This window comes from Ipomoea nil, unplaced genomic scaffold (assembly GCF_001879475.1).
Source record: "Ipomoea nil cultivar Tokyo-kokei standard unplaced genomic scaffold, Asagao_1.1 scaffold0688, whole genome shotgun sequence".
Lineage (NCBI taxonomy): Eukaryota > Viridiplantae > Streptophyta > Magnoliopsida > Solanales > Convolvulaceae > Ipomoea > Ipomoea nil.
Window position 1 is genome coordinate 8,594,405 of NW_017617116.1, and position 22,161 is coordinate 8,616,565.

General features: G+C 39.2%; 3 protein-coding genes and 1 long non-coding RNA gene across 4 annotated transcripts; 2 read left to right on the forward strand and 2 right to left on the reverse strand.

The window, feature by feature from the left end:
* Positions 1-259: 259 nt before the first annotated feature.
* LOC109175312 lies at positions 260-3,029 on the reverse strand. The gene is made up of 3 exons (XM_019324562.1): positions 2,696-3,029; positions 1,771-1,976; positions 260-641 (listed from the first exon to the last, which is right to left on the reverse strand). The coding sequence occupies exons 1-3, from the start codon at positions 2,795-2,797 to the stop codon at positions 377-379; spliced, it is 573 nt and encodes a 190-aa protein (XP_019180107.1). The 5' UTR covers positions 2,798-3,029; the 3' UTR covers positions 260-376.
* A 5,247-nt stretch (positions 3,030-8,276) lies between these two features.
* Positions 8,277-8,637, forward strand: LOC109176228. Its single transcript, XR_002053355.1, has 2 exons — positions 8,277-8,432; positions 8,520-8,637. It is a non-coding gene; the product is annotated as an uncharacterized LOC109176228 (long non-coding RNA).
* Positions 8,638-9,552: 915 nt separating this feature from the next.
* LOC109175485 lies at positions 9,553-10,350 on the reverse strand. Its single transcript, XM_019324744.1, has one exon. It carries the CDS (start codon positions 10,348-10,350, stop codon positions 9,553-9,555), a length of 798 nt encoding a protein of 265 aa, XP_019180289.1.
* A 5,435-nt stretch (positions 10,351-15,785) lies between these two features.
* LOC109176227 (IST1 homolog) lies at positions 15,786-20,100 on the forward strand. Its single transcript, XM_019325684.1, has 6 exons — positions 15,786-16,069; positions 16,437-16,569; positions 16,662-16,765; positions 18,251-18,422; positions 18,520-18,660; positions 19,366-20,100. Exons 1-6 carry the CDS (start codon positions 16,020-16,022, stop codon positions 19,741-19,743), a joined length of 978 nt encoding a protein of 325 aa, XP_019181229.1. The 5' UTR covers positions 15,786-16,019; the 3' UTR covers positions 19,744-20,100.
* The last annotated feature ends 2,061 nt before the right edge of the window (positions 20,101-22,161 follow it).

Genomic DNA, 22,161 nt, shown 5'->3' on the forward strand with positions numbered 1-22,161 from the left:
TTAATTGTCCCTCCCTCCCTCTTGTTCCCGTTTCTAGAACGCCAGTGGTTGGCATGATGAGTATCATTTGAATTCACAGGCAAGCTTTTTCCAAGCAATAATAAGTACACTATTTCTATATTGGGATGGCAATTTCAATCCGTTCCGTGAATATCCACTCCGCAAGAATCAAATTTTTTAGATGATAGTGAGTGTAAAAAATATAAGGTGGGTTAGGTGATGGATGTAGCCAACCCATTGCCATCCCTATTTCTATACCTTCAGTCAAGAAGAAGTAACATGTTAATGTCAAACTATTTCAATTGTACAATATATCCATCCATAGTGATACCTTACACCATATATAGAGCAAGACAAGACTAGTCTCAAAATACATTTATGCAAAGCCAGTCATGCCCACATTTGAGCTATTACGGTTTGCTTTGTGAGCTGGTTGAGTAGTAGCCTTAGTGAAATACATGTAATAGTACACGTTGATGATCATTGTTGCTACCACAAAGACAGCTCCAGCAACGAATACACCTTTCCGAAGTGTTTCACAAGAAAAATTTTCTGCCAATATCATATCTCGATACTTGGTGTGATAAGCATTTTTCTTAGCACCAGCAACAAGACATGCTTCTGCCACCACAAAACTCAGCCTGCACATGTATGCATTCATTATTCTTAATTTCAACAATAACTTGTGTATGTTGTATGATGGGTGAAAGAATGAAAGAAAGAGATACAAGAAATTGTTCCAGGAAACAGTTTGTAAGTTAGCAATAACCACCATGATCCATATCAAAGAACAGAATTACCATGTTACGGCATTATTTTTTATCATGCTAAGACTCCAATCAGTTTGCCCATTTATTTGTAATGCCTATTTGGCATTTCCCTCAAGTCCTTAACCAAATCTTCTAATTCATGAGTCAAACATTGCTAAACTATCCAATCCAGGTGTGGTTTATAACCCTGTTAAGGCCCATCACTGCACAAAGAGCTTTTGATGTCGGAAATGGGTTGTGTAACAGGCTATAAGGTGGCCAATACGCTTATAAGATATGCTTCTTCCTCTAAAATAGGAAACACGTGCAAAATACCCTGGGAGATTTATAGGATAACTTGTTAACATAGTATTTTTAATCTTACTTTACCTTCACTAAGGGTGGGGGGAGATTTAACAAAAACAATGTCACTTTCCAAATAAATAATGAAACATATATATGTACAATAACTAGGAAACTTATATGATATGTACAATGGAAAAAGAACTTAGGGTGTGTTTGGTTCGCACATGGGAATCGAAATCGGAATGAGTATCAAATACTTGGTAATGGCAATGGGTTTTGGTGAAAGTATTTAACATGTTTGGTAGTAGGGTGGAATGAGAATGGTTACTAATAGTAGTGCTTGAGAATGGATAAGAGAATGAAACCCTTATTTTATTTGGGTATGGGTTTTTCAATTGATGGGGTATTCGAAACCCATAGTAGTGTTCTAAAGACCTATCAACCAAACAATAACAATCACTTTCATACCCATTCCTATGGGCAAAACCCATCAACCAAACACACCCTTAGTCTTTTTATTCTTATTTTATCTTGGCTGGGAGGCATCGAAAGACAACCAAGTCAGTTTTCAATTAAATAATGAATGCATAGAGGCTGGATCATGATAGTAAATTTTTTTTAAAAAAAAATGAAACAACAAAATTAAAAAAGGGACTAGCAAGACCTCAACTTTCAGATGAATTGCAAAAGAGAAAGGTGGAAATTAGATTCTCACCATGAAGAAATAAAATAAATAATTGTCCAGGCACGATTTCCACCAGGAGATAAAGGTCTTCCAAAACACATGCACTTTGTCACACCCATTACCAATGACTCACTTGAGAGAAGAAAGAGGAAAGCACCCACCCCATATCCAGTGGCAACATCAGAACTATAAACACAGTATGTACGATTGGATGTGGTATCGTCATGCAGAGTACCCTGCCAACAAGAAACAATGCTCACAATTTAAAGGCATACACCTATACAATTTAAAGTTCATATTTTTTTTTCTTGGTTAATCAATCAACATACAAGCAAGAAGGTGATAGAACAATTGCTTAGCAGATAAAAAAATAAAATTATAGTCTCTCTTGATTTAGATCTTGTACAGTGGCTAGGTGGATACTGCTAGCTAGTATTTAAATCATTTTGAAACTATAAGCAAAAATTTCAAGCAAAAATCCCACATCAAGCCCTGAGAAAAGAGAAGCACTGAATCCAAATCAGTTTCTAGCCCTTCATGTACTGTAAAAAAAATCTAGCCTTCAATTCAAGTTAGAATGTGCAAAAGCACTCAAGAATCCATTCCCTGAGAAACAATAATCAATCAAGACTTACATTTAAAGCTAACAATACCTAGAGCTTAAATAGCAGATGATGGGTAACTAAAAAGCTCAAACCTTCATCACAAGATTACAGAGGCACCATGACAAGTAACTTTAAAAAATTGTACGGAAACACTATACTCCATAATGGTGTAACAGAACTACCGCATTCAGATCTTAAAGAGGAGATGTTTTAGCACAGTAGAACTCAAATTAAATCAGGAAAATCAAATAAATTACTCGTGATCTAACAAGCATTGACATCATTTTCACTTGAGCAATCAGATATCTAAAGAGAGAGAGAGAGAGAGAGAGAGATAGGGATATTTGTACAGTGCTACGGCGGCGCTCGGCGGCAATGGCGAATCCGAAGGCGGTCAAGCTCAACACAATGGCCAGCAAATGAACGAGGGACGATCCCTTTCCTTCTCCCATTACTGCTGTTGGCTTTAGGGTTTTGAAGAAAGAGACGAGAGTGTGAGTGCGTGGGTGATTTGCGGGGATAGGGATACTACTCACTCCTCACTCACACAGTACAGTGGAGTGGCAACTGGCAAAGCCAAAATCAAAAAGCCGTGAAAACGCGACTTCGTTGAGCTTTACAAACACGCACCGATAAAGTTAGCTATCTCACGCTCCGGAGATAAAGAAATGGAAAGCCTCTACTGACTACTTGACCAGTGAGTCTACACTCTACTGTAGTGTTGGCCCAGTTGTAATTGGATTCCTTGCGGCCTTGGTGAACGGGATTGGATTTATTATGTCGTTTCCAAAACTAATCTGCCACTTTTTTTTTTTTTTTTTAATAGGAAAATGATCCATTACACCCCTAACTTTATACGATAAATCAATTAGATTCATAAATTTTTAAAAGTTGCAATTAAATATATTAATTTGTTATTTTCGTGCATTTAGAGTTTAGACACAATAGTAGGTTAATTACCTATAATAACGGGTAAGTTACTGACGTTGCATTTTTCAAATAAATAATAATAATAAATTAATATAAAAGAGAGATATATTTTTATAGTGGTTCGGCAAAACATGTCTACTCCATCCTTCTCCTTATAAACCCTTAAGGATGTTTGCACTATCTTAATAGTACAAAGGACGTTCAAGCTTTGAACAAAAAGTCGGCCTTGAACTCCACCAGACTTTTCGACTATAACCAGTCTACTCCACCTCTTTCTACTTCTATCGTGTATAGAACACAAGGGTTGAATAATCAATTTTCTTCTTTCTCTAACTAGAGAGTTCGATTTTGAATGTTTTGATCTTCACGAATAAGCAGAACAAGCCTCTGAAACTGTATATGAAATTTGAAGTTTGGATCTCTCTCACTGATCACTAGATGTGAGCTTTTGAATGATTTTGAACACTTACAAAATTATTAGAAAATGACCATCATCTTCTATCTCCTTAAGTGAAGGTATTTATAGGCATTTTAAAAAATGTTCGTTGGAGGGAAACCAATTTCCAACGTTTATTACCTAGCAAGTAAAGATTATCGGGTAATCCGACTGTTAGTTGAGCTTGTCAGATTTTTCAGTCGTCGGTGACTTATTTTGCTCTGAACATATCTTTTTGCTCTCTACAAAATGTCTTACTTTTACAGCTCGTTTGGTTCGCTGGAAAATATTTGAAGGGAAATGGAATTGAAATTCCATGGAAAATGAATTTCAGGAAAATTGATTCAATTGTTCGGTTGGTAGAAATAAAATTACTGGGAATATGAATTCCATTGTTTGGTTGGGTTTAGAAAGATAAGGAATAATGAATATAAAGACCAATATGCCCTTAAAAAGATGAATGAATAAATAGGTGCCTATGTAATTAAGAAATTTTCATAAGGGTAAAATGGTCCACTCATGTTATTTTTCTTCCCAATCCTTGTGGAAAACAAAATCCCACCCCTTTGCAAAGAATTCATTTTCCTCAACTTTGAGGAATCCATTTTCCAATGGAAAATGTTTTCCATCCAACCAAACAACATAAACCAACATTTTCCTTCACTTTGAAGAAAACATTTTCCATAGAAAATGTTTTCCATCCAACCAAACACCCCCTTAAAGAAAAATATTTATTGGGATGTGTTCATAGGACCCTCCTGTAACACCCCGTGTTACGGCCTTCAATCCCGGATTAATTATTAAATTAATCCCGTTAATAATAATTAAATATGATTTAATTCGGTTAGGTTTCCTTTAATTAATTAATAAAGGTCCACCATGAACCGTGGACCCTTGCCTAAATTAGAGTCCTAAGCCTATTAGGAATAAAGAAAGTAAACCCTTTACTATTCAGATTCTAATTAGGAATCCTAGACCTAGTTATCTATTAGGAATAAAGGAAGTAGGCCTTTTACTATTCAGACTACGATTAGGATTCCCTTTAATTAATTAATATGGTCCACTATGGACCATGGACCCTTATCCCTAAACTCAATCCTTAGTTCCAAAAGGAATAGAATTAGCAAGCCTACAATATTAGTTCCTAACCAGGACTCCTAAATATATAAATAGGGGACTTAAGAGGCACCTAGAACCCCCCACCACAATAAACGTTCCACCACCCCAAAGTGCTCCAAGAATCCCCTTAGAAGAAATCAAGAAAGCAAGAAAGCTTAAAGAAAGACCCTTCATAGCCAAGGAATTAATTAAGATTAAGAGGTAACCCATGTCTCAACAAAACCTATTTTCATAGTTATGATTCCCCCTTAGGGTTTCCCCATATTATTGTGTATTAATGATTGGTGACGATTATTATTAATGATTGATATAATGATTCCATGAGGAATCTTGATAATCTTGATGTTGGGAGATTCTTGGTAATTATGGTGTTCTTGATGCTTACATGGGGATCTTGATGATTAATTGGAATTCTTGATGATTATGTGATGTTCTTGATAATTGTGTGTTGTTCTTGATGCTTATGCGTTATTCTTACCGAATCTTGTAATTAGAAGACGAACCGTATTCTTGTTGATATAAAAGCGATTAGAACCCTAGGTTGTATCGTATGATATTATTCTTGGTTTATCGGGTGGGGAAATCGCATGTTGGGTGTTGATTATGTTTAGAAAAGCATGATAGGTTATGTGCCGTTCGTTTCTCGTATTTGATCCGTTAATTGTCTACGTGCTGTCGTTAATTGCGTTGTAAAGTGTCTAAGCATGGTTTCGGGTTCCACAACGGTTCCCGGGGCGAAATTATGTGATAAGAGCCAGTGGGGGGTAGGTGGGGGGGTGGGGGCCCGCCACCTACCCACGACCGGAAATAGTATATCCGGCAGTGGGCGGCCGGCGGGCGGGCAGCTGCCCGCCGGCGACCCGCTGCCCGGAACAGTATGTCCGGCGGGTGGCCCCCCACCCACCGGCTACCCGCTGGAAATTCCCCCAACCCGGGATCCCGGCTTCCCCGTTTGATGTTCCCCGTTCCCCGTGGTGTCCCAACGGACTCCGTTTATCGTGCCTATGTCTAGTTTGATGTTTCGGGTACCGTTCGCAGGTTTATGAGTCTATTATATTGCATGCTAGTTGAATTGGTATCCCGTTGACCTAGGTGGAAGAAGTATGAACCCCTTAGGACTATTCTTAGTAAGTGATGGATCACGCATAGGTTTTGTTATACGCTTTCTCCCCCTTCCCAATGTGTAATGTGGGTTGCATGTGCTTGCTATGTGTTATGTGTGTGTGTTACCCCAATTCGGTTGCGATCGGATTGGTTATCCTGAGCTGCGGTTCAGAAGCTGGCTGCAGTCAGATTTATACTCTTGGGCTGCGGTCCACTGTTTGGTTGCGATCAAACGTTTCTATACGAGCTGCGGTTCGTCCTTTTTCCTGGCTGCGGTCAGATGACATTCTCTTGGGCTGCGGTCCACCGTTTGGTTGCGATCAAACGTTTCTATACGAGCTGCGATTCGTCCTTTTTCCTGGCTGCGGTCAGATGACATTCTCTTGGGCTGCGGTCCACTGTTTAGTTGCAATCAAACACTATGATGAGCTGCGGTTCATCGGTCGGTTGCGATCGACCCCTCCGTGTTGCGATACGGGGCAGGGTGCTGCGGGGCCGTGTCAGAGCTATATGCGCTGACCCTCATGTATGGGCATGCGATTGGTCCTGTGGCGCCAACAAAGTGTGTGTTATGTGTTGTGACATGGACGAGTTGTGATTACGAGTGTCTTGGGGGATGTGACTATGGGATTTATATTGGGGATTGTTCATGTTGGGTTATGATCATTGTTTATGCTTTGCCTTATCTGCCTTATCTGTTGTGAACTGCATATGCTCGTTATAACTGTTGCTTGTGTCTGGCCTTATCTGTCGAGTCATTCCCGGTTTTAAAGCTAGAGTTCGTAGGATATATCTTCATGCTCAAAATGGTTTTCGTATATCTATATATATCTCTATATGTATTGTATTTCAACGCGTTGGAGTGGGTTACCAGCATCTCTCGCTGAACAGATATATTTGGCTTTCAGGCACAGAAGATTAAGTCACTGGAGTGCGCTAGAACTTAGAAGTAGATAGTTTCCCTTTTGGCCTGCGTGCCACGTTTACGTATTTACGCTTTGAGGATACTAGTTAGTTAGCCTGTGCACTTGGGTTCTCTAACCCAGGTGTGGCATAGCACCCCGAACGCTTGTATTTATATCTTGGGATTTAATAAGATTCTACCTTTATTATAAGTTTTAAATGTCTTGAAAATCTGGAGTGTTACACCTCCTTTGCCTTGGACACATTCACCTTAGGTTTTAAGGTTTCGAACTGTTAGGTCAAAGAATGTCTCGAGCAGTTCTTTTTGAACGGTTAACTTCGTTAACGTTTCGAACCTTAAACCTTTACAACCTCTCGGATACGAATGGTTGTCTTTACCATTCGATCCGCTTTTACTTCAAAATGTAGGTCTTTCCATCTTTTGACCTTTGCAACATTTCGGTTACGAATGGTTACCCTTACCATTCGTTATTCGTCTACTTCGAAAGGTAGGCCCTTCCACTATTCGGGTTTTGCAACATTTCGATATTGCAGTCTTTTACTCCTTGAATCTTCTTCTTCAGTCTTCAACTCTTGAAGTCTTTATCTCGAGCTATTTGAAAGGTAACCATTCAAGTTGCTATTCGAACGTTTTGTTGAGATAGACCGAAATAACCTTTCGAGTAATCATTCGAAATAATTTACTTAACCGAATTGTGACTTTTCGAGTTACTATACGAACTATTTGAATTTGAGCATAGACAATCTTAAGTCTAGAAGATAAAAACAAAATGGGGGGACTAAAATTCCTACATTTTGGTATCATCAAAATCTAAATACAAATGTTCCTAACATTTATTTTTCTATTATGTAAAGTAATGTTATGTCAGGGGCGGATCCATAAACTTTTTTCAGTGGGGGCGGACAATAACAAAAGAGAGAGTTTGAAGAAAAAAAATGAAACACTTAAGAGTATAGCCATAAATATTGTTGGATATGTGCGAAAAATAAAACACATCAAAACTTTATAAAAATATTAACAACAAAATATGAAACATAATTAATTTGATAAAATAATTGGAATAGAAAACACATTATTATTATATATGTGTGTGTAAATCTCACCATTAATTAATATTTATAAGTCATTAAGAAATTGTGTGTGTTGAAAATAAAATCCATAATAAAATTGTACATGTGTTGAATAAAATCACATGATAAGACTCAAATCTTGGCCATTCTTAAAACAAATCACACGCTTTGCCACCTGATCTAACCATCTCTGTTTAACTTTTATCTATTTTTTTTATACTTATACTAAAACCTGTACCACACACACGCACATATATATATACACCAGGGTTATATATGGGGTGGGGTGGGGTGAGTGGGGGGCAGTTGCCCCCACTGTCCCCATGCTAGATCCGCCACTGTGTTATGTTGATTTTTTTTATGCGTGTTCTTTAACTGTTAAGAAATATTCTTATTGTTATTATAGTCATTGGCAGCAGATTATTTGCAGCAATGCATTCCTCAAATCCAATTGCGCAAACACAAGAATACAATATTAGAAAATATGATATGGATCGGATGAGGTAACAATTTTAAATTTTCATAGTTTTTCATAGTTGATATGGATTAAGTTGATGTATAGACTAATAGTTTATTTGCTTGCTCCTTAGGATTTGTAGGAAATAAATTATGAAGTTAATGATGAATGTGATAATGTAGACAACTTGGATGTTGGTGTACAAAATGAACCAGTTAATGTCATATCGCGAGCATGATGGTTGTATACTTGGATAGTTGGATGATAGTTGAAGTGCAATTGGTTTTGTTATTGTAGTATTTTTATTTTTTATTATTTTTTTTTGAAAATAAAGAAGCTAATTCATTAATCATAGGCTGAAACGTAAAGATCATGGAATGGCGAAACATTCCTTACAGTCAGACAAAGAAACAACTTCCCTAACAATGCTACAGATTGTATCACAAATTTGAAACTGAATTCTTTGGAGGAACTTAAAGCTTCTTTAATGATTTGGTCAAACGTACCAAAGACTAACACTCGTTGAATAGTCTTGCACACCATTTGGGTATCTATTTTCATTTTTCTGTCCATTGACAATATCTCCATCGGGCTAAACTGCATATCATAGTTCAGAGAAGTTTCTTTTTCATTGTCATGTTTGTCACCCAGGATGAGATTCACATACGCCATGACCAGTTTTATCATTTCACGCTTTATGCAAAAGAACTCGTCAAGTAAACGAGAAGAAGAAACTCATCAAAACAACGAGAGGAAAAACACACAAACTGCAAACAAAATTAAACCAGTAAAACAAAGTAAAGGGAAACAACAGTGCGAAAATAAGGGAGTAACGATCGGTAGCGGTGGAGATGGAGGAGAAAACGGTGAAGGCGAATGCTGGCTGCGGTGGAGATAGCAGCAGGGGAAGACGATTGGACGCTGCCTCCGATCCGCTTACTTCACGGAGGCGACGATCGTGTAGAACACCAGAGATGAGAGAGAATAAGAGAAACCCTAATAGAATGAGAGAGAAAATTATCCTTTGTTTTTTTTTTTGAAAGCCGTAAGGCATATATTAACGAATGAGTGAAACTAAACAGTCAGGAGGGACATAGTCCCAATACATAGGATGATCCTGATCAAAAACAACCGTAGCTAAAGTATGCGCATGTAAATTAAGTAATCTAGAAATAACATTCAGCGAGTAAAAAGAAAAATAGGCTAAACCCGCCCTGTATTGATCCTCCACCACCCCCACATAGGATAGAATAGTTGTAGGACCAGACAGCAAGTGGCTTCGGAGTTCTGAACTCATTTCGCTCCCTTAGCCAGGATAGGACTTTCTTGCAAGCTAGCGCCTCCGCCATGAGGGGCGATAAACAACCTTCTAGTTTGCCATTTATTTCCGCTTTGAATGAGCCATCCGGGTGCAAAAGTACAACACCGTACGTTGCATCTCCCGAATGTGTCCTGTATCCTCTGTCGAAATAACATTGCGGTCGGCCCTGTAGAGTTGGCAGCGCCGGTGCCGAAGGTTGGCCGTGGGTGTGTCCTGTACCGTTTGCATGAATATAGGCTGCCAAAGCCCCAGCCGCCCGCCTCCATACACCGTTCGGCCGCGGCAGCAATCCCCTCCACATGGCGTCATTCCGGGCAGCCCACAGGTGATACAGGACTGCTACGATCTTGCCAAACTGCTCCTTTGTTAAATTTGCCATAACGCTCATTAACCACACTGGGAAAGAAGAAGCAATAACATGTGTAATAGGCAATCCCGAAATATTCCACACTTTTTTAGAGTAAACACATGAAAATAGTGTGTGCATAACATCCTCATGTAATAAGCCACACATAGGGCATGTTGGGTCCACATCTACTCTCCTTATAATCAGGTTATTCATAGTAGGGAGAATATCACATAGAGCCCTCCATAGAAAGATTTTCCATTTTGGGGGAACCTTCAATTCCATAGTGTGATCCATTTATCAAAAGTACCAGGATCGTGTACATAATCCCCAACAATCTGCCTATATGCATTCTTAACAGAATACATTCCCCTCTAGTCCATGTACCAATACCAAGTGTCCGCATAATTCGGGCTTACAGGGATCCTGGAAATACGAGCGACATCCTCTGGGTCAAATAAATCATTTAAAATATGGGGTCCCAGGTCTTTGTCTGTTGATCAATCAGTCCCACCACTCTAGTGTCCCGCAATTCCACAAGCATTATTGTTTGTACTAGAGGACTAGGATCATCTGGTAACCAGGGATGTCCCCAGATCAACGTATTTTCTTCATTTCCTACTCTTCTTCGAACCCCTGCGCAAACCATACCATGTGCCGCCATTATACTCCGCCAACAATAACTTGGGCAATTTCCAATCCTAGCATTAACAAAAGAGGTCGTCGGGTAATACCGTGCCTTATAAATTTTGGCAGCAAGAGAGGTTGGATTAGTGAGAAATCTCCATGCCTGCTTCCCCAACATAGCTAGGTTGAAAGCACGAAGATCCTTAAAACCCAAACCCCCATATTTCTTAGAGACACATAACTTATCCCACGCCTTCCAATGGATTGTTGTATCCATTCATTTCCCCCACCAATATTTGTTCATTGTTCTCTCCATATATAAACAAACTGACTCAGGTAGCAAAAAAATACTCATTGAAAAAGTAGGCATAGATTGGGCCACACTTTTCAACAGCACCTCCTTCCCAGCCTGGGACAATAACCTCTTATTCCACGAACCAATCCTCTGTCTGATTTTATCTTCCACATAGGAAAAAACTGCTCTTTTATTTCTCCCAATAAAAGATGGTAGACCCAGATACTTACCAAAATTGGGTGCTTGATCCACCCCTAAACAGCTCGCGACGACATCTCGTTCCTCCCACGCAGTATTTTTGCTGAAACAAATGTTAGATTTATGATAATTAACCATTTGCCCAGATAACTTCTCATATCTCATCAAACATTGCTTTATCACACTGGCCTCCTGAAAATTTGCCTTAAAAAACAATAAACTATCATCCGCAAAGAAGAGGTGTGATACCGGGGGGGGGGGGGGGGGGGGGGCTCCAGCTACTCTGCATCCATGTATAGATCCTGCTACCTGAGCTTTCTGTAATAGTAAAGACAATCCCTCTGTACAAATAATGAATAGATAGGGAGAGAGAGGATCACCCTGTTTGAGACCCCTTGTCGGAACTACTTGTCCCCTTGCCACGCCATTAACCACAATATTATAAGTCACAATTGTGACACACAGCATAATCAAATCAATCCATCTCCTATCAAACCCCATAACCTCCAACATCCTTTTCAAAAAAGACCATTTCATTCTGTCATACGCCTTCGCCATATCCAACTTTAAGGCCCCCCACCCAACTCTACCACACTGCTTCCTATTCAAAAAAATGACCAATCTCTGAAGCTACTAGAATATTATCCGTAATTAATCTCCCCGGAATAAAAGCACTCTGGGATTCCGAGATTAGTTCTCCCATAAGCGGTTTCATCCGGTTTGCTATCATCTTAGCCATAATTCTATACAGCACATTACTCAAAGCAATTGGTCTCATATCCCCCACCGTCTTAGGCACATTTTTCTTAGGGATTAATATCACATTTGTGTCGTTTAATCCATGTGGGAAATCCCCTTGATTAAGGGAATTTACAATAAACATAGACACATCCTGCCCTACTACATCCCAAAAATGCTGGTAGAATCCTAGGTTCATCCCATCCAGTCCTGGGGCCTTATCAGGAAACATAGAGAAAATCGTTGTTTTGACCTCCTCAGTATTAAAGGGCGCAGTAATTCAGTATTATGGGTTGGGAAAACTCGTGGGGTAAAGTCATCAAATAAAGGATCACTACATTCAGAATTACTAGAGGCAAATATTTTTTCAAAGTAATCCAAAACAATCAAATTCATGTTCTCCCCTTCCACCCACTCCCCAATATCATTCCTCAATTTGGTAATATAATTCTTCTTACGGGCAGAGGCATACCTGTGGTAAAATTTTGTATTGGCATCAGTTTCACGCAGCCAGTGTTGCTTCGCCCGTTGCCTCCAAAAAACATCCTCCTGGGCTTCCAGCTGGGACAACTGGTTATCAAGATTATGAAACTCAGCTATCGCACCTGGATCACGTCTGTGTCAAATAGCTTCCTGCCTCATTCGCAGCCTCTTTATGTTCTCCCCGAACTTGTAGAAGTGGTCACCACCCCACCGCATCAGACTATATCCACAACTTTGCTGACAATTCAGCAAACCCCCAGTCCGACCATTCTGCCATGCTGTCTCAACCACCTCCCTGCACCCCTCATCCAGCAACCAGGCCATCTCAAATCTGAAACCCCTTGGACCCCTTCCCCCTTGTATGCATGACGCATTGATATTGAGGAATAAGGCCGAGTGATCCGATTTCCGAGTCAGCATATTTAGTACTTCCGCATGTTGATTAACATCCCCCCAAGATGTCGTTGCCAACACCTTATCCAACCGTTTTTCAATCCAATCAACAGTGCCCTTAAACTTTTCCCAGGTAAACTAATAACCCCGCATAACCATCTGCGCCAAACCACATCCTTCCACTGCCTCTCCAAAACCACGTAGGAGATTATTCGGGTGCGGGTTGCCCCCCCCCCCCCCCCCCCCCCCCTTTTCTCGTGTTGATATAGAAGATCATTGAAATCCTCTATTACAACCCAAGGAAGAGAGGATTTCCCACTTAACGTCCCCAGAAGATCCCATGCTTCCCGTCTCCTATGCCGTTTTGGGAAACCATAAAAACCCGTCATGCGCCACACCTTACCCCCCCCCCCCCTCCCCCACCCGTACCTCCACATCTATATGATTATCAGAGTAGCTCAGGAGCAAATCAGTATTATTCTTCCTCCAAAGCAATGCTAAACCACCACCATGACTCTCAGTATCAACATAAAACAAGCCCTCGAAACCAAGCTTGATACGAAGGCGCTCTGCATGATCCTGTCTTACCATAGTTTCCATTAGAAAGATAAAATCTGGCTTCTTACGGGGCACCATGTCCACAATTTCCCGAACTGTCCGTGGATTGCCCAAGCCACGGCAGTTCCAACTTAGGGTACTCATTGGGTCGGGCGGGCTTGGGAACTAGCGCCCGCCTGCTGCAAGTTTTTTGAAAAATCCGTCATCACAATATCACCCCCGTCCAACCCATGTCGCACACCACCATTCCCCACCCTTTCCCGCCGACGCTTGGACACGGCTGCCGTCGGCTTTCTTTCCACCGTTTGCTGCCCCACGGCAGCGCCCTTCGCCCGTGCAATACCCCGTACTGCCGTGGCCGGCGGTAGCAACCAGCTGCCGCCAACCAGTCGCGGTCCTCGTGTTCCACCCGCCCGGAGCTCCGGGCCATATGGATACTCCTCAACCGGTACCACCGAGTCTCACGCCGCACAACAAAACTTGTAGGCATGTCCCAGCATCCCACAGAAAAAGCAGTATGTATGGAGCCGCTCATACTTGAAAGAGACCCAACATGTCGTTTTATCACGCTTCACAAATTTCATTCGGCGTTTCAGAGGCTTGTCCACCGACAATGTAACCCTAATCCGATAAAACGTTATCCATGGCTCATTCTGAAACCGGTCACCCCTCTTCACAAACACCCCCAGGTAATTCCCGATCTGTTCCTGAATCAACTCAGATGTATACCCAGTAGGCAAACCATGGATTTGGATCCACATATCAACCGTGTCTAGCTTTACATCCACGGGGGGAGTCCCATCAGGCACTTGTTTGCAAACAAACGTACTATTATCAAACGACCATGGTCCCTCATCAATGACCCTTTGCACATCCGTTTTATGATGGAAAACAAAAAGAAACAGCCCCGGTTGTATCTCAGAAGCCTGAACCCCACTCCCCGGTTGCTAAACGGATGCCATGACCTGGCTCATAAACTCAATCTTAATAAACTTCCTTGTCAAGAAACGACCAACCACCCCCACGATTCCTCCTCCGCCGGGCCGTCCTGCCCCCGGCGCTCTCCTCCACCTGGGGCACGAACGCCGCTTCCTCCTCTTCTAACACAAGGTCCGCCCATCTGGCCGTGATGCCCACCACCGCCATATGTTCCGTTGTTGATGAAGCCATGCGCTCAAAACGTGTAGCAGTTCGCACTGCCCTTCTTCTGTCCGTCCGTTCTGCTGCTCACGATAACGCCGGGAAGGCCGGAAAGAGATGTCGAAAGAGCCGACTAAAACCCTAGATAGACCTAGGTAGATTCTTTGTTATTGTAGTGATAGGGAATATCCCGACCGACATTATTTTACCCCGGCTGGTATGCCTTTGTCTTTTTCTTCTTGTCTTTGCAGGTAACAGGTCGGGCTTCTTGTGAGGAACCCGGTCGGGATCTGACCGGGAGTTGCCCGACCGATAGTGTCGACCACCGAGCGGTAGCCCTTTGGCGCGAGAGCCGGCAAAGGACACGTGGCGGTTCCTTGCGACGACAGACAGGGCACCCGGGAGGATGATACGTGGTGGCTACGTGGAGAGCATGCCGAACGACCGGATTTGTGTCTCCGGTGCAGCGGCTATAAATACCCGCAGTAGCTACAGTGTGAGGGACTTTTGGACGATCGATAGGTTGTTGTTAGAGAATCCCGACCGCAGCCAGTCGGTACTCAGAGCAACCAAGTAGATTGTACTTAGGGCCTTCACCGTGATCAATAAAGATATTTACTTGCTTTATTTGGCCTCGTGTTTGTTTAATTATTGCTTACGTAATAATTAGCAGTATCATGTAGTATTTAATTTATGGATTTGATTATTTTTTGGTTGATGTGATTATTATATTAATAGAAAATTGTATGATATTTAAATTTAAATTATTATTATATTTTATCTTAATTTATTATAGAATTTGAAAAAAAAAATTTAGGCATTTTGAATTTGAATATTTGAGTAGAATTGAATTCAAAAATAATTTTCGATTCGAGACGAAGCGCTTTAATTTTCGTTTCTGGCATGGAGATGAAGAACCTCCGGCCAGGGACGAAGAGCTCTTCGTCCCCGATCAGATACGAAGAAGGGTCTTTGTCTCCGGCAGCCTGGAGACGAAGCGGACAAAATGTTATTATTATTATTTTTTTGTTTAAATTTCTGTTATTTTAAATTATTAAAAAAATAAAAAAATATTATTTTAATATAATAACCTCCACATCAGCAAATTAACTTGTAAACATGTTACGTAGTATTTTTTATTCAATTGTATCATTTTGCGTTGTTACTCAATTACATTATTTTGCATTGTTAGATCTAGTCAGTTCAATGACTTTAATTGCAATTCGACGGCATATTGGACCCTTATTCAACAAGTTTTTAGAGTAGATTTTTGAGAATCCGAAAAGTTCCATCGGTTCGGTTTGGATCCGAACACGCCATTGACCTTTATGTTTTATCCCTCATTTATATTTTAAAAATCTCCGTGCCGAATTGATCTATGTTTGAATGGGAAGTGCGAGCATAGAAGTAGTACTATTAACAACAAAATCGAAGATCGGATATTTAGGAATCATCCATGTCTAATACGGACTTACGGAGTATCTGGTGAAGATCACATATTGAATCAGAACTGAATTTAGATTGATCGGCAACGATGTCTCTATTGAATCAGCTCTTCAACAGAGGACTTCAGGCCTCTAAGTGGTGAGTTAAATAGCATTCTTTTGTTGATTGCAATTTTTTTTTCCTCCCAAACATATCTATTCTCTGTAATTTTAGTGAAAAATACAGTCTTTATCTTTAAATTTTACTTTTTAGTTTCTATTTATACTCTGCGTACAACGCATGTCTTTATGCAATTGTAGTTTTCATTTGTGGGTTGTCAGTTTTCTGAAATGCACAAGTTTTATTTATGCAATTTGGTGCTAAATGCATCCTCTAGGAGCTGGATTATTTTTATACGTTCTTGTAGAATTTTTTTTTTTTTTAAAAACATAAATTTTGGAGTAGCCATGCTTAGTTGTTGGCTGTGTAGTTAAAATGTGATACTGATAAATAAATGGTTTTGTAGCAAAACATGTTTAACTTTGGCTGTCTCTCGCATTAAATTGCTGCAAAACAAGAGAGATGTGCAGCTTAAGCTTATGCGCAAAGAGATAGCCCAATTTCTGCAAACTGGCCAAGAAGCCATAGCTCGAATCCGGGTAGAAATTCCTTGTCACTTGTGCTTCACAATTTGTATCTTGTATCAGTGTTAGTATGATCTTGTTTAGCATTACTGAATGCCTTCATTCAGGTTGAACATGTTATACGAGAACAAAATATATGGGCTGCATATGAGATCTTGGAGATGTTTTGTGAATTTGTTCTTGCTCGTGTTCCTATTCTTGAATCCCAAAGGTTAGCCTATTTCTGACTTGAGATCGAAGAAAATGCCTTTCATTTATTTGATTTCCATTCGGATTTAAATGATTAAGCAAATCAATTACTGAATTACGCAATGTAATATATTGTTTTTAGTAGGTTTTTTAAGATAAAAATGATTGCTCCATTGCTTGAACCTAGTTTGTGCTTAGCTGTATGAGCGTTATTTATCGACCTGTTTTTATTTGTTTTTTTTTCAGTGTTAAGCTTCTGTATTCTACAGGATAAATTGATGCCTCAGACTAACATATTAACGGTGTGTTTAGTTGTTGGAGAATTGTGTTCAAGTTGAAATATTATCCAAAGTGAAAATGGAAACAAAAAATTTTAATTATCCAACTTTTTTTTTTTTTTTTTAACAAAGTTAGAAAGCAATTATATTTTGTTTTCCTAATGAAAAAACAGGTGAGCAGTTCATCTGTTTCCCTGCTTCAGTGAAAGCCAAATAACTGTGACGGAAGCATCTAGGCTTTATAAACACACAGATATATTGAGGGAGAGAGAAAGAAATGTGATGCCATAGGAGAGAAGGAGATTTGAGTGATCACTGGGTGTTGAAGCCTTAACAGCGCCATCAGTGTGTGTGTTTTTGGGTGAAGAAGTTGAATGTGGATTCAATTTTGTGGGAAAATGAGGATAGCAATTATGCAAATTTGGCGTTGAGGACAAATATTGAGGTTTCTATTATAGTTGAAGGACTAAAATTAAACTTTTCTGTTCATTTTAACTGAATATCTAATAGGAAGAACTAAAATTGATATTGTCACAATAGTCAAGGAATGGAAATTGAACATTACTTCAAAAGATAAAATAAAGATGACTAGCTCTGTATTACTTAAATGCCAATCTAGTATCACATCTTTGAATTGTTCTAGGGAGCCAGACATCACAAGACAGATCCACCGTGGATTTATAAATCTTAATAATGTAATTTACAATAATGTAAGAGTTGCATTTGAAGCCTTGTTCAGATGAAAACGGAACACTACTAGCTTCACACAGTGTTTCACTGGCCAGTTCTTCTGAACCTTTGACCACAAGTCCAATCTCTCCATTGAATTATCATTCACCTTTGGCTTTCTTTCTAGTTCAGTCTACATTTTCCTGAACCTCTAATTAATTGAAGAAAGAAACACAACATATATGAACAAACAAGGGAATTTTCCACATAAGTTCTCTAAGCTAATGACTCTTACTGAAATGCGATACACCCATAGGAAATGGACATTGAATAAAAATAATTCAGTCTATTTTGATAACTAACCAGCGCGATAAAATTACAAGGATCTAGCAAACAAATCAGACCTTGTTTCAATAATCTTGCTCTTATGAAGCATTGAAGCCCACGGTTTGGTTACTCAGTTTTGGCCCTATCATGATGTTCTATGTTACAACTTTTCATATTGTCACTACTTTATATTTGTGATGCTGTGCTTTGACTATTCGTTTTCTGGGAAACAGAGAATGCCCTTCAGAGTTGCGTGAAGCTGTGGCAAGCATAATATTTGCAGCTCCCAGGTGTTCAGATTTGCCAGACTTATTACATGTCAGGAATTTATTTGCAGCCAAGTATGGGAAGGAGTTCGTAGCTGCTGCATCTGAGCTTCGACCTGATACTAGTGTCAACCGTACAGTTAGTTCACTTCCCTGCATTATTCCATCGCCTTATGGATGTACTTTTGGGATTGCTTACTTTAAGTACTCATTTTGTTAATCTCCGAGTGTTTCAGATTGTTGAGAAACTTTCAGTTAGCACTCCATCCCCACAAGTGAAGCTCAAGTTATTGAAGGAAATTGCACGGGAGTATAATGTGGAGTGGGATTCTTCTAAGACTGAATCTGAACTTGGCAGAAAACCAGAGGACCTTTTGGTAACCTTCCTTGCTTCATTCTTGCTCTATGCCTAAGAGTTGACAGTTTCTATATTACCTTGTGAAGAATTTGACTAATATTCTGAATGATAGACATGCAAAAGTTTAAGGATTCAATCCTCATTTTGCTATTAAGATTTTTGAGTGGTTAAGAAAGTGGCTTAGTAGTTTTCATGCTTTAAGATTCTCTATCTTATATAAAATGCAAACAATAGTTGAGACATAAAGAAGTTGAGTTGTTATGCCATGTACAAGTTTTTTTTTTTTTTGAAAATATGCCATGTACAAGTTGATTCATGGATCTTCTCACTGCTTTTTATATTCAGTCATTGTTCTTTTTAAGTCAATGACTCTTCAGTGTTTCCTTATTCATGACCCAACCACGTCATGTAAAAATAATAATGAAAAACAGGGGTTAACCCCAGCCAAGTTGGTTAAGGATACAAACTTGTAACCACAAGGTCACGAGTTCAAATCCCAGCCTTCTTGGGAAAAGCTTTTATTGAGGAAAATCTTTTACAGCGATTGCTTTCAAGTTGACATCCATTTCTTATTAACTATCATCCTTGCATGCATGATGCATGTGGACATAATTCATTTGATTTGTGTGAACCGACTGGGAAACATATTTTAAGTTGATAGGATTTTATTTAGATCCTTGTTCATGAGTCATGACATCCTTAATGGTTTTTGTTTCTTATACAGAATGGACCAAAGCAAATAGCCAAAGCTTCTCAAGTTTGTGTGGAGCAAAATTCTCGACCAAGTTGTGAGAATTCCTTGCTGTCAACGAATGGTAAACAACGTCGAGAGCATGATCCTCAATCTCCAGGTTGTGTTGCCAAGTCCAAGACACGACCCTTCTTATCTGCTGATACAAATAAAGCATCTTATTATCAGGAGAACAGTGGTGAAGCAGTAAGTGATATCAGGGATACAAGATCAGCATCATCATCTAATGTATTGGAGAGAGCTGAGAATGCTATTATGGCGGCAGAGCGTGCATCAGCTGCAGCACGAGCTGCTGCAGAGTTGGTAAATGTCAAGTTTGAATCTGTGAAAGTAGAAGAGAAAATTATATAGTAGTTAAAATGCTTAACTAAATAAACCGAAAATGGAAATGAGTGTGTATGTACCCTTTTTTCAAAAGGGGAAGCTTGTGGCGAGAGTACATGAGTGGAGGTTGATGTTTGTTTTATTGTGTGAAATGGATTGGGAAGCTGGAAATGAATAAAACTCTTTAGTATAAGGAGATGTTACTCTTTAGTTTATGTAGGAATAGGAATTGAAGTGTAATCTCCCTCAGCTGGTCCGTTGAGTTTCACTGAATGTTTAAAGTGAGTATGTAGGCATTATATTTCTCTAAAAGAATTGTTGTTACTCCTGCTGCATGCAATGCGTTTCAAGTTATGGATCGGAAGAGATGATGAATTTGTGAAATGATTGATTTGTAGGATCCACTGACATGTATAATCAACTTTTAATGTGTTTGGTTGCAACTACTCCGTGATGACAGATGAGGAAGCAATGCTAGTGCTAGAAAATTAAATTATATTTGTTATTTATAATTTATAATGGGTGGCTAACTGGCTATCTACTATCTAGTGGTGTGGTGGTTGAAACAAATCACAAGTGGTTTGAGCTCTTACTGAGTTTTCAGCCTTTTCAGTGGTCCATAGTCTTTAAACCAGATAGCCCATATAATAATAATAATAATAATAATAATAATAATAATAATAATAACTTCGACCCCAAACTTTATATATATATATATATATATATATATATATATATATATATATATATGTGTGTGTGTGTGTGTGTGTGTGTGTGTGTGTGTGTTTGATAAAGATGCAACAGTGGTTAGCAGAGGAAACTAATGACACGAGTAGAGCACCTTAGACCAAAATTTAGTATACCACAAAAATATACATGGTGTAGAAATATATAAAAATATATCTCTGTTTTTTTTTTTTTTTTTTAATATTTTCATTGATTTTTAGCCGTTAATCTAAGTTCATCTAATGGTCCATATCTGTATGCACGTTGCATTTGGGGAGGCTTCCGCATGTGATATATATATATATAAACATTATGGGTGTTTGATAAAGATGTAACAGTGGTTAGCAGAGGAAACTAATGACACAAGTAAACAAGAATCAGCGCAGCAAAAAGAGAAGGTGTTGGCGATGATGAATTTTGTACCCACATTGATCTTGTGGGAATGAAGAGTCGTTTTCGCATTTTATGTGTGAGAGAACACATATTTCCACTGGTCAATGTGGATCCTTTAATTTTATTTTATTTTCTTTTCTTTTCTTTTCATCTTTATTTTGTGGCAATACAGATAAAGTATGTATTAAATTAGGCTAACCTCTTATTTTATTTTCTTTAGGAATGTGTCTTGTATCCTTATGGTCCAATGATACCAAGTTGCTCCCTTATAGGGGAGGTTGCGGGTTTACGGGAGGGAATATTGATTCTTTGGCTTTTTGTGCTTTATTTGATTGAGAAAGTAGTTATGAATAGATACTACACCGTAAAAGAGTCAGTATTATACATCTCTACTTTGTATACACAATAAATTCCTGTTCTTATATCTCTCTATGTATGTTACACGTACATTCAATTATTAGTTAGTAAATGTATGCATGATATATTCATATATAAGATAAATAGATAATTAACTTATATCAGTTTTGAGTCATATAAATTAGAAATATAAATGTGTAGAGTTTATCAACTTAATAAATGTATTGATATAAATTTAAGTAGGTATAAATAGTGTTCAGAAGAGAGAAGCTAGCAAAAAGTTACAACAACTAATTAATCTACCCTATACAGTTATTCATTAGGAGCTAAACTAGAATAAATAGAGATGGAATATGTCAGCCACATATGTTCTTAATACGTCCTCGCAAGATTGAGGATCCGTCAGAGACTCAAATCTTGAACCGGAAGAGAATAAACATGGAACGACCCAAGAGGTTGGTAAGGAAGTCAGCTAGCTGAGTGCAGCTCCGTAGGTGAGTGCATGAACTGCGAAAGACGATTGACGGCATAGGATACATCCGGTCTAGTGATGACCAGGTACTGCAACAAGCCAAGGAGACGCCAAAACTGAGTGACATCAATCGGTGCATGCAACAACTTGTCCGAGGTAGCCAGTGGTGTTGAAATAGCCTTTGCACCATCCATCTTAAATCGAACTAGAATATCAGTGACATATTGACTTTGAGTCGGAAACAGACCAGCAGGTGTTGGAACCACCTCAATGCCCAAAAAATGATGTAAGGGGCCAAGATTTTTGAGAGCAAACCGAGCTGACTGAGTGTCAACAAAGCGATTAAGCCATGCAACATCATTACCTGTTAAGATAATATCATCCACATACACCAGGAAATAAATGATGACAATATTAGCAGAATAGACAAATAAAAAAGCATCTGCTTGTGACTTCACAAAGCCACAGCGTAACAAGAACTATGAAAGCTTCAAGTA

Bases quoted from the DNA above. Each gene is read 5' to 3' on its own strand.
- LOC109176227 (XM_019325684.1), top strand. From the start codon at position 16,020: ATGTCTCTATTGAATCAGCTCTTCAACAGAGGACTTCAGGCCTCTAAG. The intron at 16,570-16,661 runs GTAGAAATTCCT...GCCTTCATTCAG, and splicing joins AAGCCATAGCTCGAATCCGG to GTTGAACATGTTATACGAGA. The intron at 18,661-19,365 runs GTAACCTTCCTT...TTTCTTATACAG, and splicing joins GAAAACCAGAGGACCTTTTG to AATGGACCAAAGCAAATAGC.
- LOC109175485 (XM_019324744.1), bottom strand. From the start codon at position 10,350: ATGGATCACACTATGGAATTGAAGGTTCCCCCAAAATGGAAAATCTTT.
- LOC109175312 (XM_019324562.1), bottom strand. From the start codon at position 2,797: ATGGGAGAAGGAAAGGGATCGTCCCTCGTTCATTTGCTGGCCATTGTG. The intron at 1,977-2,695 runs GTACAAATATCC...TCTTGTTGGCAG, and splicing joins CCGAGCGCCGCCGTAGCACT to GGTACTCTGCATGACGATAC. The intron at 642-1,770 runs GTGAGAATCTAA...ATACATGTGCAG, and splicing joins ATTTATTTTATTTCTTCATG to GCTGAGTTTTGTGGTGGCAG.